The 18,170-nt window shown below is 46.6% G+C and overlaps 1 protein-coding gene across 6 annotated transcripts in view; it reads right to left on the bottom strand.

Moving 5' to 3' along the window:
- Positions 1-18,170, bottom strand: part of ABCA13 (ATP binding cassette subfamily A member 13) — a 395,893-nt gene that overhangs the window by 38,913 nt on the left and 338,810 nt on the right. For all 6 annotated transcript variants that reach the window (XM_047839515.1, XM_047839521.1, XM_047839537.1 and 3 more), the window contains 2 exons: positions 7,141-7,291; positions 957-1,091 (listed from right to left, as the gene is read on the bottom strand). In XM_047839515.1, coding sequence (XP_047695471.1) covers positions 957-1,091; positions 7,141-7,291 — 286 coding nt within the window. The remainder of the gene's footprint in view (positions 1-956; positions 1,092-7,140; positions 7,292-18,170) is intronic.

Raw genomic sequence — 18,170 nt, 5'->3', positions numbered from 1 at the left:
CCCACACGTTTTGAAGGCTCTCAGACTCTGTACAAGTGGGAAACCATGAGATACACATCAGTGATTCATACCCTGTCTACGGCACCCAAACAGTGGCTTTTATGTACTTCCTGCTTGAAGGATATTACTTCTAGCTAACTTTGAAATGCAAGACAATTGCCTTTATTTCTTGATCCCCCCACCACGAATTCATGCTTTCATCTAACCAGCTGGAATAACTCCAGTTCCCAGATTACAGACAGCCTTGTCTCAAAGCCACTGCGTACAGGCTCGACTGTCTTGCTGAACAACCTGCTGTCCCCGCCACATCCATCCTGCCCCCGACGCCCGCCATCAAGATTCACCACGGATTCATGTCACTGCAGCTGGGACAATCACATATCTGCAGGTAGAAAAACACTCAAAAACAACACACTAGATGGCAAACATATATTGATTTTCAGATTATAGGTGAATCCTGATACCATTCTAAAATACTGCTTTTAGGGGCGCCTGGGTGGCTCAGTTGGTTGAGCATCCGACTTCGGCTCAGGCCATGATCTCACAGTTCGTGGGTTTGAGCCCCGCATCGGGTCTGTGCTGACAGTTCGGAACCTGGAGCTGATTGCAATTCTGTGTCTCCCTCTCTGTCACTCCCTTGCTCGCGCTCTGTCTCTCTCAAAAATAAATGTTAAAAAAAATTTTTTTTAAATAAAATACTGCTTTTAATGGTAAATATTTATTGAACCTTCAATTAGGTCAGTAACAGGGACTCTATCAAAAGACATTTTTTTTTTTCTGTAAAATCCCAATGCTTTTTTAGATTCTGTTTGGGAAATGTTGCCTTAGGGCAAAAGAGCATATTAGTGCAGACAACCAACACTGCCGATTTGAATTTCTTTCCCAGAGGGGCTCTGAGAAGTTAAAAGCATCTTATCTGAAGATCCCCGCAGACCATTGGGATCTCCCCTACTCACCAGTAAAAGCAGGTCGGGTCTGCCCAGCAAAGCCAAGGCCGTAGACAGCTTCCGCTTGGTCCCCCCACTGTAGGTGGCCACCAGCTTGTCCACGTGGGCTTCCAGGTGTAAACGCCTCACCAGGTCCCCAGCGACCTGCAAAGGAGGCGCTGTCGGTGAATGCATCCCCGTTGGCCCAGGGCACACCGCCCCCCTACCCCCTGGACAGGCTCTCAGCCCTGAGTGCCCTCCCCTCCTCCCGCTACCCCTGCCCACCTCCCACACACACCTCCCTTCACCTCCCCAGGTTGGCAGAGAAGGAGCGGGTGGGGGTGGGGGCTCTGCTGGGGCGCCTGGGGGTCATCGCAGCCTTGGCCAGAGCACGCGGGGCTGGGGCTGGGGCTGGGGCGGGGGGGTGGGGCAGAGAGGGTCAGAAGTACAGTGGGGCCAAGGCCCCGATGGACAGCCACACACAGGCGAGCCGAAACCAAGACTGAGGAGGAAGTGAGGGAATAAACCAGACAGGGGGGTGGGCAGGACGGGACTTCGAGGGAGCAGAGAACTGAGAAGGGAGTTTTCACTAGTCACAGGGGCAAGAAATGCCCCCTTCCATCCTTGGAGCTGCCGGAGACGGCCCTGCGGGAGGTTGGCAAGGGGAGGGCATGATTCTCAGCGAACACTGCTGGAAGCTGCATGAGGCCAGAAGACAGCGACCATGCACCACCCCCCGCCCCGCCCCCCACAGGAGAGGGTTCCCACTGGAGCACGCAGCAGGCTCATGGCCTCCGGCCTCCTCCCTTCCCTCCCCGCCCCACCCACACCTGCCGCGCCAGCTCGCGCCCTTGCCCTTGGCGGGGGGGGGGGGGGGGGGGGGGGGGGGGGGGGGGGGAGGGGGTGTGTGTGCGAACAGCCCTTCCGCTCCGACGTCTGCCAGAATTTGGGCACGCTACATTTTGTGTTTTCGGTTCCATCCACGGGGTGGCTACTTCCTCTGGGGGCTGGGACTGAGCAACTACTGGGCTTCTAGACCCACGTAGTTTAAAAATCTGACAAATGTGGGGGCGCTGGGGTGGCTCCGGGGGGTGAAGCGTCGGACTCTTGATTTTGGCTCAGGTCGTGATCTCACGGTCATGGGTTCAAGCCACACATCAGGCTGTGCACTGAGCGAGGAGGCTGCTTGGGATTCTCCCTCTCCCCCCCCACCCCCCAATCACACTGTCTCTCTGTCTCTCTCAAAATAAGTAAACTTGGGGCACCTGGGTGGCACAGTCGGTTAAGCTTCCGACTTCAGCCAGGTCACGATCTCGCGGTCCGTGAGTTCGAGCCCCGCGTCAGGCTCTGGGCTGATGGCTCGGAGCCTGGAGCCTGTTTCCGATTCTGTGTCTCCCTCTCTCTCTGCCCCTCCCCCGTTCATGCTCTGTCTCTCTCTGTCCCAAAAATAAATAAAAAACGTTGAAAAAAAAATTAAAAAAAAAAATAAGTAAACTTAATTTTTTTTTTTTTAATTTGACAAACGTGTTCTACCTAACTGTGGCGACCAAGAGCCATGAACGCACTACGTCAGTTTCGCTTGCTTATGTACCACCATATAACCAAACTGGCCAAGATCATGTCTTCATTCAAATCTAGGAGATGTGGGGGAAACTCTGCGTCCTCAACAACTGAAGAAACATACGATAAACTAAATAAGGGTAAAAAATAAAATAACTAAATCAAATACATTTTTGAATAAATGATATGAACTACCAAATGTATTTTTTAATAAGTGCATAAAAGTTGGGATAATAATAATAATGTGTCAGTGATGAAATATTGAGAATGTCTAAGAATACTGGCACAGGAGCACCCGGATGGCTCAGTCGGTGAAGCGTCAGACTTCGGCTCAGTCGGTGAAGCGTCAGACTTCGGCTCAGGTCACGATCTCGTGGTTCGTGGGTTCAAGCCTCATATCAGGCTCTGTGCTGACAGCTCGGAGCCTGGAGCCTGCTTTTCGGATTCTCTGTCTCCCTCTCTCTCTGCCCCTTCCCCACTCGTGCTCTGTCTGTCTGTCTGTCTCTCTCTCAAAAAGAAGTAAACATTAAAAAACATTTTTTTAGATATTGGGACAACATTGATGCCTCCCAAGGAAACCCCCCACATAAACCACTCCACAGCTTTATTTGTGCAGCCGCACAATAACACCAAAAGAAATAAGAATGTCGAGGACTGGTCTAGTTAACAGTGTAAGTCAAGGGAATGCAGAGAATTTCTGAATGAGCCCGTCTAACTACGATGGCTTATTTTTCTGGAACCAGAAAACGTAGGTCCTGTTTTTCCAAGCTCACAAAAGGCTAAACAATGCAACTGACAGATCCTGGATGCCAGGGCCAGGGAAGAGTCCAGAAGACATAGAACAAATACATTGGGTTCAATCCCGGGATGCCCTAGGAATTGTGGTCAGCAAAATACCATGTCAACCCCAAAATGTATTGAGCTTAAAGATTCTCTCTTTCTGCTATTATGTATTTCTCTCACATAGTGTTCTTTTTTTTTTTAAGTTTATTTGTGGGGGTGGGGGTGGGGGGAAGAACACAAGCAGAGAGAGAGAAGGAGAGAGAGAATTCCAAGCAGGCTCCCCACTGTCAGTGCAGAGGCCGATGCGGGGCTGGGTCTCACGAACCGTGAGCTCATGAGCTGAGCCAAAATCAAGAGCCGGATGCTTAACCGACTGAGCCCCCCAGGCGCCCCTCTCCCATAAAGTTCTAAGTTGTACTCCATTTAAGTCCAGAGTGTGCGATTCATTCATCCTATATGCCCGGTGCGTGATCGTGACCCACACTTAGTACGTCTTTGTAAGGATCATCTAACCCAAAATAAACCGCCCAGAGGTCCACATATGTATTAGTTCCCTTACAAGCAAAATTCTTTCCTCTACCACACTGACGGCCAAATCAAAGTTTCCTGTGACAGTAAAGATCAAACTAAGAAGGAAAAAGGGGCCCAGGATTTAGGACAGAAACCCTTTCTTCCAACCCCACCCCGACTTTCCTCCAGGTCCCCGTTCCTCCTGCTGTAACTTCTAGCTCCTTCTAGGAAAACTGTGTGCGAGTGGAAGAAACTTCCAGGATAAAAGGCGTGTCGTGGAGCAAACAGTAGGTGGTGAGACACAGCGGGGGGCTCCCCTGATGGGATGTGAGGGTGGTGTCACAGCACCACGGCGAAGGGCTCTATGCCCCTTCTGTCCCAAACTACGAAACCCCAGGCCTCATCCCCATCAGCACCGGGGTTTGGCAGTTTGGGTATCACAATAACCCTTAAATTATCATCCCCGTTTGTCTAGCATGCCAGAACATGTCACCCCTGTCTCCTGGATCCTTTTGCTGTAACCCGATGTATTTTTTAAACATCAGGTTCATTGAATTCAGGTTCAAATATGATCCCTGTCCAAAAAAAACCCTAGAGGTGTGTGGACAATGGGGAGAAACTGAAAACCATTACACCAAGCCTCAGTTTGAGCCAAATGAAGACAGCCTCTCTTTCCCATCTAATGGAACTTCTGGAAGTTTGCAGGGGGAGGAAGGGGGACTATACGCAGAAGATCCAAGAGTGGGCTATATGTGAGCTGGGACCCTGGGATGCAGACCAGCCTGGGTGCCAAGGTGGTGGGGGGGTCGGGGGGGAGGCAGGGGTGGGAGGGGTGCGGTGGGCTCTCAGGAGGGGCTTCCCGCAGGCACAAGGGGGCCTCTGGAATCACAGTGGACCCAACTGTGGCTGCCCAGGTTACCGTGAAGGTGGACGTCAGCCCGGGGGAGAGAACCGAGGTGAGCGGCAGACAGGCCAGGGAAAGATCAACACCCCGGCTGGGAGTCCGGGAGGTGAGGTCCCCCCTGGGGGCAGCTTCAGCCCTGAGGGAGATGTGTAAAGGAAGCCCCTTGGGCTAAGGGGCCACAAGGTCACTCCACACAGTTGCCACTTCCTTAGTCAGCAAGGGGCATAGAAAGGAAGACCCAGCCATTCAGGGAACAAGAAATTCCGTCATCTTCGACAAGCAGCCAGCATGTTACTCAGCATCAGGATAGCGTCTTAATCAGGAACTCGTACTCTGGGGGTACCTGGGGGGCTCTGTCAGTTGAGCATCTGACTCTTTTTTTTTTTAATTTTTTTCTTCATTTATTTTTGAGAGAGAGAGAGAGATAGAGACAGAGAGCAAGGAGAGGAGGGGCAGAGAGAGAGGGAGACACAGGATCCGAAGCAGGATCCAGGCTCGGCGCTGTCAGCACAGAGCCAGACGCGGGGCTCAAACCCACAAACCGCGAGATCATGACCTGAGCCAAAGTCGGACGCTCAACCGACTGACTCTTGATTTTGGCTCAGGTCATGATCTCAAGGCTCATGAGTTCGAGCCCTCTGTGCTGACAGTGGGGAGCCCGCTGGGGATTCTCTCTTTCCCTCTGCCCCTCCCTCTCTCTCTCCCTCTTTCAAAATAAATAAACAAACTTAAAAAAATTGAAAACAAAAGAACACTTACTCTGGAGCTGGTTTCTATGATTTCAAAAGAAACCCCCTCCCCATTGTAGCCATTCTAGCTGAGGCGGGTCTCGGCTACCTGCCTCTCGGCTTCCCCATTTGCAACCTTTCTACCTCATATGGCTGCTGGGAAATACTTAAAATAAATACTGAAGTGCTGGCTAAAAGTCTTGTTTTCTGTTATTTAACAATAACAATAACAATAATCCCTTCTGGTCACCTGGTGACAGGTGCGTTAGAACGGGGACGCTTGGTCTAGATTTCCCGCATTTCTAAAGTTCATAGGAGAGGGAAGGTTGCCATAAAGGGAGCCACATCCTCCGGGAACACGTGCTGACGTCTTGGAAAGCTCGGGGCAATCAGTAATCCTCTCTTGCGGTTTCGGGAAGGAAACGAAGACAGTTCCTCATCAGCCACCGTTACGATAACTTCTCTCTGTGGAGGGGGCTCAGGAAGAAGAATCTGGAAGACCGCCGACACTCAGGAGGGAGTCGCCCCGTATGACGGGCAGCACCAGGCCTCACTCTATTGGCAAGAACTTTTCCAAGCGTGCATTTCCCCCGGGACGGCAAAGGGGCCAGCTTGTGGCGTTCGCCAAGCATCTCCCTCTTCAATCAAACACGAACCCGGGGGAGCTGACAGAGACAAACGCCTTTTAAAGACTGAGCTCTGATGAGTCCCGGATCTCAACAGTTGTACAGATGAGCAGGCCGCCAGGGGCGGCCCGTTGTCCTTGCTTCCTGACGGTGGCAGGTGGGTGAAGGGACCCAGGTCCTCGAGGACCAGGAGGGCTTCTGCTTTACTTGCTCTTACTTACAGAGCATCGGTAAGAGAAGAAGGCTGAAGAAGATGACAGAACAGCGCTTGAGTGAATTTTCACGGACCAGGGAAGGTGAGGCTGTTAGTTTTGTCTCCTGTGAATTCTGGGACGCTCCCTCCCTGCAGAATCACATCGCAAATGCACTGCAAAAGCCGCTTACTTCTGCTCCTTGTTCAGAATCCAGGAATGCAAGGAGCATTCCAGAATCCCTGCAAGGGGCAGGAAAAGGAAAACTGCGCCTCAAGCACGTGCGGTTCCAGCGGCTTCCGCCTGGCACGTCCTCGGAGCTGTCGATCAAGGCTGTCAGCTCGGCTTGGCTGACCACTGCACAAAGGCCTCCTGCGTTCTCGGGGCTGCGTCCACCCCCTCCTCCCACAGAGACGGAGGAAGGGGGTGATCTGCAGTCTCTGGCACTTCTCCATCCTCTGGAGCCCACCCGGGAAGGAGTCAGGCTGGCAGGTGTCAGCCCGCTCACCAGGAAGTCCTCCTCCTGACGTCCCAGTCCCCCCACCCCACTGGCATTCTTTCTGTACAGTCTGCACCCTTCTCTGTAAGCCCTGGCAGCGGGTCTATGAGCTCTGTTCCCGAATGAAAGCAACAGTCCAGGAAACTTGAAAGGCACTTGGAGAGGAGACAAAGTTGCAAATGATGTCACCCTTAACCCCAAGTGACTTCCGCACTCAGATCTCTATTTTCAGTACATAACTGAAAACAACACAACCATCGTGACTGCGTTTCCTTCCGTGTAATCAGATCGGAAACATCTTTCAGGTATGTTTATCATTTATCTATCGGGTCAGAGAGCTGTGCTGGGACCAGAGGTGTTCGCTGAGCATTGCTCAGCGGGAGGCTTTCCTGGAAAACCTCAGGGAGACTTACCTGAGAAATGCAGGAGTTGGGAACCCCGCGGAGGGTACAGTAATAACGGAGGTGTTCCCAACCAGTCAGGAACTCGTCCAGGGCGTCCTGCTGCGGACAGTAGCCCATGCGAACACCTGCGGCGCCCGCCAAAGACAGATCCACGGTCTCTCTGCAATGAGAAACAGCAGCACAGTCCAGAAAATTTGGCTCCCCAGACACACATCATCCGGTTCTCCAACCTGGTTCCTCAAAGAGAAGTTCACTGCAGTTCATACAATGCAACTAATCAATTTAGCATAACTGGATCGATGAATGGGTAGCAACCCACGTGCCCAGGTGTGGCTCTGAGGCCACGACTGCTTTTTATGTTTAAAAAAAATAATAATACAGAAAGCACAGAGCTCTGTAGGAGGCATATGGCATGCTTAATAAATGGCTATCATAACAATTATTTCCCCACCAAAACAATTTATGAGAATTCCTTATGGATGGGGGGGCGCCTGTGTGGCTCAGTTGGTTAAGCATCCGACTTAGGCTCAGGTCATGATCTCGCGGTTCGTGAGTTCAAGCCCTATGTCGGGCTCTGTGCTGACAGCTCGGAGCCTGGAGCCTGGAGCCTGCTTCCGATTCTGTGTCTCCCTCTCTCTAGCTGCGCCTCCCCTGCTCGTGAGCTCTCTCTCTCTCTAGGTCCAAAATAGATAAACATTAAAAAAAATTTTTAAAAACAATTCCTAATGAATCAATGGCTAAACTATCATTCAGATTCAGGTTTTTAAAAAGTACATTTTTAGCATAGCCTATCCATCTCTCATTGAACATACGAAAAAATACTGCAAATGAAAACCCAGGGTCCCAGAGGAAACTCTGTACCCACAAATCGGTCACTCCTCATTCCACTGTCCCCCCAGCCCCTGGCTTTTCGTTCCTGTGGATTTGCCTGGTGGGTAGTTTATAAAACTGAACAATGCAATATATGACTTTCGCATGAAGCTTCAGAGGCTCACCCACGTTACAGCACAAATCTGTACTTCATTCTATTTCCTTTTACTGGTAGAAATGCACACAGCAGTTATTAAAAGAAAAAAAAATCATCACCACCCTTTTACAGCTGCTAAAATGGAAGCCCGCATGTTACTGCGGGCCCGGAGTTCACTAAAGGGCCAGTTCCAATAACTCCACCTTACGCTTGTCAGTCTACCATTTTTCTCATTCTGTGACCATTAGGTAGAAAGATAGAAGAACCATACAAAAAAGGAAGAGGAGAAAAAATAAGATTACAACATAAAAGGAAGAGGGAGGGAATTTTTTTCTAATTTATAGAGTTCCAATTTTGTTTTTTTAACGTTTATGTTCTGAGAGAGAGACAGATCACGAGCTGGGTGGAGGCAGAGAGAGAGGGACACAGAATCCAAAAGAGGCCCCAAGCTGTGAGCTGTCAGCACAGAGCCCGACACGGGGCTCAAACCCACGGACCGTGAGATCATGACCTGAGCCGAAGTCAGATGCTTAACCGGCTGAGCCCCCAGGTGCCCCAAAACCTGCTCCTTTTCTAGTGTTCATCCTTTCTTTACACAGATCCCCACATTTTGACCCAAATAATTGTCCTTCTCTCCGAATAAACTGAGCCCCCCCGCCAGGTGCCCCTAGAGTTCCAACTTTTAGAGCAGCTGAAGACTCACAGGAAAGTTGAACAGAAAAGTATACGAAGTTCCCACATGCTACACTGCCTCTCATCCTGAACCTCCCCCATCAGTAACAGCCTTTTCAGATAGACTTCTTTTACTCAGTGACATGCATTTAAGGTTCCTCCGTGTCCTCCCAGGGCTGGAGAGCTCGTGTCTTACTGAGGAATGATATTCCATTTTTTTAAAAATTTTTTTAACATGTATTTATTTTTGAGACAGAGAGAAACAGAGCATGAATGGGGGAGGGTCAGAGAGAGAGGGAGACACAGAATCAGAAGCAGGCTCCAGGTTCTGAGCTGTCAGCACAGAGCCTGACGCAGGGCTCGAACTCATGGACCGCGAGATCATGACCTGAGCCAAAGTCGGACGCTTAACCGACTGAGCCACCCAGGTGCCCCTATTCCATTGTTTAGATACACCCCAGTTTGTTTGTTCATTCACTTACTGAAGCGTACCTCTGTTGCTTCCAAATTTTGACAACTATTGATAACACTACTGTAAGCATTAGCCTACAGGGTTTTTGGGTTGTTTGGTTTTTTTTGTGTGTGTGTGCACATAAGTTCTCAAATCATCTCAATAAATACCTAGGAGGAGGATTGCTTCAGGCTATCGTAAGACTATGCTTTAGCTTTGCGAGAAACTCACAAACCGTCCTGGGTAGTGGCTGTACCACGAGCATTTCCAATATAGCTTCACCTCGTCCCCAGCTTCTGGCACTGACAGCGTCTGGGATTTCTGGCACTCTAATAGACGTGTATATATTGCTTAAATTTGAAATTCCCCAGTGACATGTGACACTGCACGTCTCTTCATGTGCCATCTGTATCTTTAGCGAGGTATCCATTCACACCTTTTGACCATATTCTAATCGGGTTGTTTATTTTTCTATTGTTGGGTTCTTTGTATCTTTTGGATACAAGTCTTGTATCAGATGCGTGCTTTGCAAATATTCTCTGCCCATCTGGGATTTGTGTTTTCACGCCCTTAGAAGTGTTCTGCCCTGAGCAGATTTTGTTTTTATTTTAATGGAGTCCAATTTAGTCTTTGAGTCATGCGTTAATTAGAAGTGCGTTGTTTAATCCCTGAATATCTGGGGATTTTCCAGCTGCCTTTCTGTTATTTCTAGCTTAATGCTAATGTCATCCGAGAAAGCATTTTGCATGACTTGTACTGTCACATTTCTAAGGAGCCCCGAATGTGGTCCATCTTGATGAACCATCCATGTGAGCCCAAACAGACCGCATACACTGCTGTTGTTGCACAACGTATCCTATAGACGTCTTCGGACCCAGCTGACTAATGTGCCCGTTAGTTCAACTGTATCCTGACTCGTTTTCTGCCTGATGGATCTGTCAGTCCCTCAAAAGGGAGCACTGATGTCCCCCACTTCTCTGGGTCCACTGCCCCATCCTCGCAGATTCTGACACGCCAGGGTGGGGTTTACACACATCCGGGTCTGGAGAACTGACTCCTTTATCATTATGCAATATCCCACTTTATTCCTAACAACTTCTTTTTGCCCTTTGTCTTGCTCTGAAATTCACGGGGACACTCCAGCTTTCTATGCATTCATGTAAGCACAGCGTATCTTTCTTTTCCCCGTTGCCTTTAATCCATCCGGGTCTTTACATTTAAAGTGGATTCTTTTAGAAAACATATAGTTGGGTCTTGTCTCTTCATCCACTCTGGTAGTTTCTATCAATTGGTGCGTTTACACCAGTACATTTACAGTGACGTTTGACACACTTGGATTATAGTAACAATTTTCTATTTGTTCTCCTTGTTTCTCACTCTTTTTCTTCCTTATCTGCTTTTAGTTGAACATTGTATACGACTTCATTTTCTCTCCTTTCCTGGACTATGTTGTATTTCTTTTTAAAAATTTGTATTGGTTGTTCTGTGGTTCACAAGATACATTTATAACTGTTTCAAGTCCCCTTGCAAATAAAAATGACCTGGGAGTACCTATTTTTTTTTTGAAAGAGAGAGAGAGGAGTGGAGGGAGAGGGGCAGAGGGAGAAAGAGAGACAATCTTAAGAAGGTTCCATCCTCAGCACAGAGCCCAACAAGGGGCTCAATCCCACAACCCCGGGATCATGACTCGAGCTGAAATGAAGAGTCGAACACTCAACTCACAGAGTGATTGGGGTGCCCCAGTGGAAGCATCTTAGAGCAGAGAATTCCCAATTCCCCCTTCCATTCCCAATTGGATTTCCACCATTCATGTCACTCAGCCATAGGCCACAATCACCAGATACAAAGTTGCTGTTATTGTTTTAAACAAACTATTTAAAATCAATGAAGAAATAATAAATCAATGAAGAATAATAAATAGGAAAGATTTTTTGTCTTCAATTACTCCTTCTCTAATGTTCGTCCTTTCTTTATGTAAATCTGACTTTCCAACCTATATTATTTTCCTTCTTTCAACATTTCTTTTTTAATTTCTTTTTAATGTTTATTTTTGAGAGAGCACGTACATGCGTGAGTGGGGGAGGGGCAGAAAGAGAAGGAGGGGGGGGAGAGAGAGAGAGAGAGAGAGAGAGAGAGAGGAAGACACAGAATCCAAAACAAGTTCCAGCTCAGAGCTGTCAGCACAGAGCCCGATGTGGGGCTTGAACTCGGAATGGCGAAATCATGACCTGAGCTGAAGTCAGCCATTCAACCAACTGAGCCACCCAGGTGCCCCATTTCTCTCAACATTTCTTGCAAGACAGTTCTGCTGGCAACAAATTCATTTTGTGTTGATGTCTCCTTCACTTTTCAAAGATCATTTCACAGGGTTCAGAATTCTAGGGCGTGGTAATTTTTCTCTGAATGCTTTAAAACACTCCACTCTGCCTTCTTTCTTCCATGCCTTCTGGTAAGTCTGTAGGTAAGGTATCTGTCCCCCACGCCAGCCTCCTTCAAGAATTTGTCTTTGAATGTCTACAGCTTGGATATCACATGATCACATGTCGGTTTTTTGGTATTTGTCTTCTTTGGTGGTTTGTGGACTTTCGGATTCTGCACTTCGGGAGTTGTCACACATTTTGAAAACCAGTGCCGTCATTATTCAGCTATTTCTTCTGTCCCTTTCTCTTTTGGACTCCTTCTGGGGATACCATTGGGCACACAGGCCATGTGTCGTCCCTGTCACGATCCCCGACAGTCCGTTCCACCTTTTCATTCCTGTTTTCTCTCTGCAATTCAGTTTTCAAACTACCTGGTAACCCTTTCACAGGTTCAGTGCTTCCTTCCTCAGCAGCATCCAGCTAATGCTGAGCCCGTCTCATGTTTGTTGTCATCCTGCTCTCTACAGTTTTCCTTTTTACTGACAGCACCTCTACTCTTCCAGTGTCCATCTCTCTGCTGACAGTGCCCATTTCTTCTCACATGTTGTCTACTGTCCCCATTAGAGTCCTTAGCACATCAGTCAGAGTTATTATAAACTCCCATTTTGATACTTCACGATCTGCCACGGCTGGTTCTGGTTTTAATGCCATTTTTGTCTCTATGGAACGTGTGTTTTGTCTTTCAGCTTGTCTTGTAATTTCTTTTCTTTTGTAATTTTTTTAATATGTATTCAGTTTTTAAGAGACAGAGAAAGAGCATGTGCGGGGGTGGGGGGGAGGGGTAGGGGGGGCACACAAAATCCGAAGCAGGCTCCAGGCTCCGAGATGTCAGCATAGAGCCCAATGCGGGGCTTGAACTTATGAACTGTGAGATCATGACCTGAGCCAAAGTCGAAGGCTTAACCCGCTGAGCCATCCAGGCACCCTGTGTCTTGTAATATCTGGTGGAGAGTTGGACATTATTTATTAGATAAAAAGAAATTTAGAGGCATCTGGATGGCTCAGTAGGTTAAGCATCCGATTCTTTATTTCGGCTCAGGTCATGATCTCGCTCGCGGTTCATGAGTCCGAGCCCCACATGGACTCTGTGCTGACAGCGCACAGTCTGCTTGGGATTCTCTCTCTCCATCTCTCTCTGCCCCTCCCCTGCACTCGTGCTGTCTCTCTCTCTCTCTCTGTCTGTCAAAAATAAATAAGTAAACATTTAAAAAAATTAAAAGTAGAATTACTATATCATCTATGAATTCCACTACTGGCTAATCATCCAAAGAAAATGAAAGCACTAATTCCCATGTTTACTGCAGCATTATTTACAACAGCCAAGATATGGAAGCAGCCCAAGTGTCCATCCACAGGGGAACATGTGGAATATACACACGACGGAATATTGCTCAACCATAAAAAAGAATGAATTCTTGCCATCTGCAGCAACGTGGATCGGATCAGAGAATATAATGCCAAGTGAAAGAAGTCAGCCAGAGAAAGACAAATACCACGTGATTTCACTCAGATGTCGAGTTGAAGAAACAAAAGAAGTGAACGCACAAAAAAAGACAAAAAGCCAGACTCTTAAATACAGAGAACAAACGAGTGGTTGCCGGAGGGGAGGTGGTAGGGAGGTAGGGTGTGAAATCGACAGATCGGGGGTGAAGAGTGCCCTTGTCTTTCTGAGCACTGAGAATTATATACAGTTATTGAATCATTCTACTGTACAACTGAAGCTAATATAACACCATGTGTTAATTAGATTTGAATTAAAAAAAAATAAGCAAAACAAATGATCCGGCTTTCGTGGGTCAGGGTTTCGGCCTTTTTCAGGCCACGAGTTTTGCTCATGGGCTTCTTCAGGGGGGTGCCCTCTGATGGATTCGCTTCCCCTTCTGCCCGCTGGGGGTAGGAGCCCTCCGCCACCAAGCTCCCTGGGAGTCTGTGCTCCATCACACACGTTCACTCCACAAGCAACGACACAAAGCCCAGACCTCATGGATACGGGACCTTGTCTCGAGGAGGCACGCCTACAGTGGAGGAGGGGACAGCGGAGAGAACAAAGAGGACAAGACAGCTGGACGCTTGCTGGGCTTGCAGTGAGCTGAGCCGGCTTCACCGGCATGGCCAAGTGTCCTGGTTTACAAGAGGCGAGAAGTGTCACGAACTGAGAAACCCCTCCATTCAGGCGAAGTGGGACGGGGGGTCACCCTCACTCATCCAAAGGAGATGTGGATGGAATGCTTCTGGGTGAGATCGATCCAAAGGGTAGGACCTCTGTGGGCACAGAGAAGAAGAAGAGAGGAGGAGGCAGGCAGAGGGACAGACACATGAGACAACAGCATGGTGAGAGAGGAGGGTCCATGTCAAGGAGTCATAGGAGAAGAAGCACAAACTTCGGGCTTAGTTGTGCACCAGATGGACAAAGGGGAGAAGTTCTGACGCCTGCTACAAAATGGATCAGACTTGAGGACACTCTGCTCAGTGAGATGAACGTATCACAAAAAGGCAAATACTGTACGATTTCATTTATATGATGTGAGTAAGGAGTCCAAACCACGGGGAGAGAGAATGGCGACAGCCACCCAGCGGGGACAGAAGGGATCCGCGTGTGGCTGAACGGGTACAGAGTTCCGGGGCCCTGAGACCAAAGGGTCCCCGGGAACGGCCGCGCCGAGTGGATATGCCGGCTTCCCTCGTTTCACTGCACTTCGCAGATACTGTGCTTTTTACAAACGGAAGGTTTGTGGCAGCCCGGCGTCGGGCAAGACTCTCCGTGCCCTGTCTCTCTGTGCCACATTTCGGTAATTCTCATGATACTTCAAACTTCTGCATTATTATTATAATTGTTATGGCTGTGGCGCCTGGGTGGTTCAGTCAGGTGAGTGTCTTGACTTCAGCTCAGGCCATGATCCCAGGGTCATGTGATCGGGTCCTGTGTCAGTCTCTGCACTGAGTGGGGAGGCTGCCTGGGAGTCTCCCTCTCTCTCCCCAACTTGTGCGCTTTCTCTTTCTCTCTCTCTCTCTCTCTCTCTCTCTCTCTCAAAAATGTTATGGTGATCTGTGATCAGTGATTATGACTTGCTGCAAGCTCAGATGATGCCTAGCATTTTTTAGCAATAAAGTGTTTTTAATTAAAAATACACTTTTTAGACATCATGCTCTTGTGCATTTAACAGATACAGCATGATGTAAATATAACTCTTATTTTTTAATGTTTATTTTTGAGAGAGAGAGCATGTGCGTGTGCACTCAAGCGGGGAAGGGGCAGAGAGAGAGGGGAACAAAGGATCCGAGGCAGGCTCTGTGCTGACAGCAGAGAGCCCAATGTGGGGCTTGAACTCAGGAACCACGAGATTGAGATCATGACCTGAGCTGAAGTTGGACGCTTAACTGACTGAGCCAACTAGGTGCCCCATAAATACAGCTCTTACATGCACTGGGAGACCACAATTCACTTGACTTACTTTGTTACGACATTCGTATTGAGGTGGTCTAGAACCCACCCGCAATATCTCTGAGGGTCCTGTACTTAACACTGAACTATCCTCTTAAACATGGTACGATGAAAATCTTTACGTCATGTTTGTTTTAGGACAATAAAAAGAGAAAAGGTACACCATGCACACAGTCTCCAAAATAATGTCGGAGTGGCTATGCTCAAAACAGACAAAATCGACTGTAATGATATAAAACTTGACACTAGAAACACACAGTGACTTTTATAATGATAAAGGCATCACTTCCTTGGGAAGACATAACAATTGTTCACACGTTTTCATCTTGGAACCCAGTCCCATTACACAGGAAGAACACCTGACAAGGTAAAGTAAGAAGTGAACAATACAACAGTAATAGTTGGGAGTCTTCAATACATCACGTTCAGTAATGGATAGAAAAATTAGTCAGAACACCAAGACGGCTGCAGGATGTTTGAACAACACTATAAGCAAACCGGACCCAACAGACGTTTGGAGAACCCCCCTCCCCCACCCCCCGCCCCAACAATAGCGGCACAAGCGGTCTTCTCTGCTGCATGTGGAACATTTCCCAGGACTGAACATTTGTCACTTCACGAGACAAGTCTCGGTGCGTTGTAAGGGGCTGAAATCCTATAAAATACATTCTCTGACTGCAGTGAAATGACGAGAAATCAGCAACAGAAAGAAATTTGAGGGGACCATGAATACGTGCAAATTAAAGAACATGCCCCCAAATAACTAATAGATCACAGGAGAACTGGTTTTTGAAAATTAGAAAATACTTTGTGATGAATACGATAAAAATGACAACATACCAAAAATCATAGCATTCAGCTAAAGGAGTGCCTGTAGGAAAGGTGTAAACTGTGATGTTTGTATTAAATAAAAAACAAGATTTAAACAAGACTTCAAAGCAATAATATAACCATTCCTCTTCAGTAATTTTTTAAAGGTGTAGCAAAATTCCCTAAAATCATAGTAAACTAAACCGAAAGCAATTAAAAGGGAGGAAATAAAATTAGAAACAAAAAAATCACGAAAAGTAGAAAAATAAAACAAAAGAGAAAATCAGTAAAATTCACAACCCTTTGGCTAGACTAACCCCCAAAAATTAATTAATTAAAAAAAAGGGGAAAAAATTCAAATTACTAAAATAAGGAATGAAAGAGAGGATATTATTACCAAGCTTACAGAAATACAAAGGTTTCTAAGGGAACACTATAAATTATATTCCAAACATTTAGACCCCTACACCTCACCCAATATATAAAAATCAACTCAAAATGGGTCAAAGTCCTAAATGTAAAAGACAAAACTATAATACTTTCAGAAGAAAACAAATGCATTAAGCTTTCTGACGTCAGGCCACAGTTTCTAGATATGACATAAAAAACATAAGTGACAAAAGACAAGATAGAGGCTATTATCTCCACCAAAAAAAAAGGTTATAACGAATACGTGAATTCAGTAAGTCTGCAGGCTACACAATCAGCATACCAAATTCAATTTTGCTTCTATACGCCAACAATGAACTATCAGAGAGAAATGAAACAAAAAATGATCCCAATGGCAACCGCATTAAAAAAGAATAAAAAAACAGGAATAAGTTTAACCAAGGAGGGAAAAGATCTGTACGCTGAAAACTAGAAGGCATCAGTGAAAGAAATTGAAGGAAACACAAATAAATGGAAGGAGATTCCATACTTATGGATTCTTCCAATGAAAAATTAATATGGTTAAAATGTCCCCACTACACAAAGCGATCTTCAGACTCGGTGCACTCCGTACTGAAATTCCGATGACGTGTTTCACAGAAATGGACAAAAACAATCGTAAAATTGTATGGAACCACAAGAGATCCCGAATAGCCAAAGCAATTACGAAAAAGAGGCTTCATGTTTCCAGATACAACCTATGTGACAAAGCTGAGGTCATGGAAACAGTATGGTATTGGCATAAACACTGACATCTAGATCAGTGGAACAGAATACATAGCTCAGAAAGAAACACATGCTTATATGCCCAGTTAATTTACAACAAAGGAGTCAAGCATACACAATGGGGAAAGGACAGTCTCTTCAATAAATAGTGCTGGGAAAACAAAAACCACATGCAGAAGAATGAAACTGAGCTTTACCTTACATCACAAACAGCGATCATCTCAAACGGATTACAAACTAAATGTAAGACCCAGAACTGTAAACTTTCTAAAAGAAAGCATAGGGGTTAACTTTCTAGGCATCGGTCTTGGCGATAATTTTTGAGATTTGACACCAAAAGCAAAGGCAACAAAAGCAAAAATAAAGCAGTGGGACTAGATCAAATTAAAAAGCTTGTGGACAGCCAAAGAAATCATTTACAAAATGAAAGGAAAACCTATAGAATGGGAGAGAATATTTATAAACCATGTACCTGATAAGGGGATTAGCCAAAATACACAAAGAACTCACAAAAATCAATAGCAAAAAAAAAAAAAATCCAATTAAAAACCTGACAGAACTGAACACTCTTTTTTCCAAAGAAGACATCCAGACGGCCAACAGACACATGGAAAGATGCTCAACAGCACTCATCATCGGAGAAAGGCAAGTCAAAACCACAATGAGGTATCACCTCACACCTGTCAGAATGGATGTCAAAAAACAAGAGACAAGTGTTGGCCAGGATGTGGAGAAAACGGAACCCCTAGGCACTGTGGGCGGGAATGCGAACTGGTGCAGCCACTGTGGAAACCAGTATGGAGGTTCCTCAAAAATTAAAAATAGAACCTTCCCTATGTTCCTGCAATTCTGCTTCCACAAATGTATCCGAAGGAAACGAACACACTATGTCAAAGAGATGTCTGTGCCCCTAAATTCGCTGTGACATTACTGACAGCATGGAAACAACCTAGGTGCCCATCAACAGATGCATGCATAAAGAAGTTGTGAGATTATATATATATATATATATACACACACACATACACACACACACACACACACACACACACACATACGTATGAGGAAAAGAAACACTACATGACATTGTAACGTCACTTATAGGCAGAATCTTAAAGGAAA

The sequence above is a fragment of the Prionailurus viverrinus genome, chromosome A2 (genome assembly GCF_022837055.1).
Source record: "Prionailurus viverrinus isolate Anna chromosome A2, UM_Priviv_1.0, whole genome shotgun sequence".
Lineage (NCBI taxonomy): Eukaryota > Metazoa > Chordata > Mammalia > Carnivora > Felidae > Prionailurus > Prionailurus viverrinus.
Note: the sequence above shows the minus strand (reverse complement) of the source record. Positions and strands in the feature narration are given on the sequence as shown.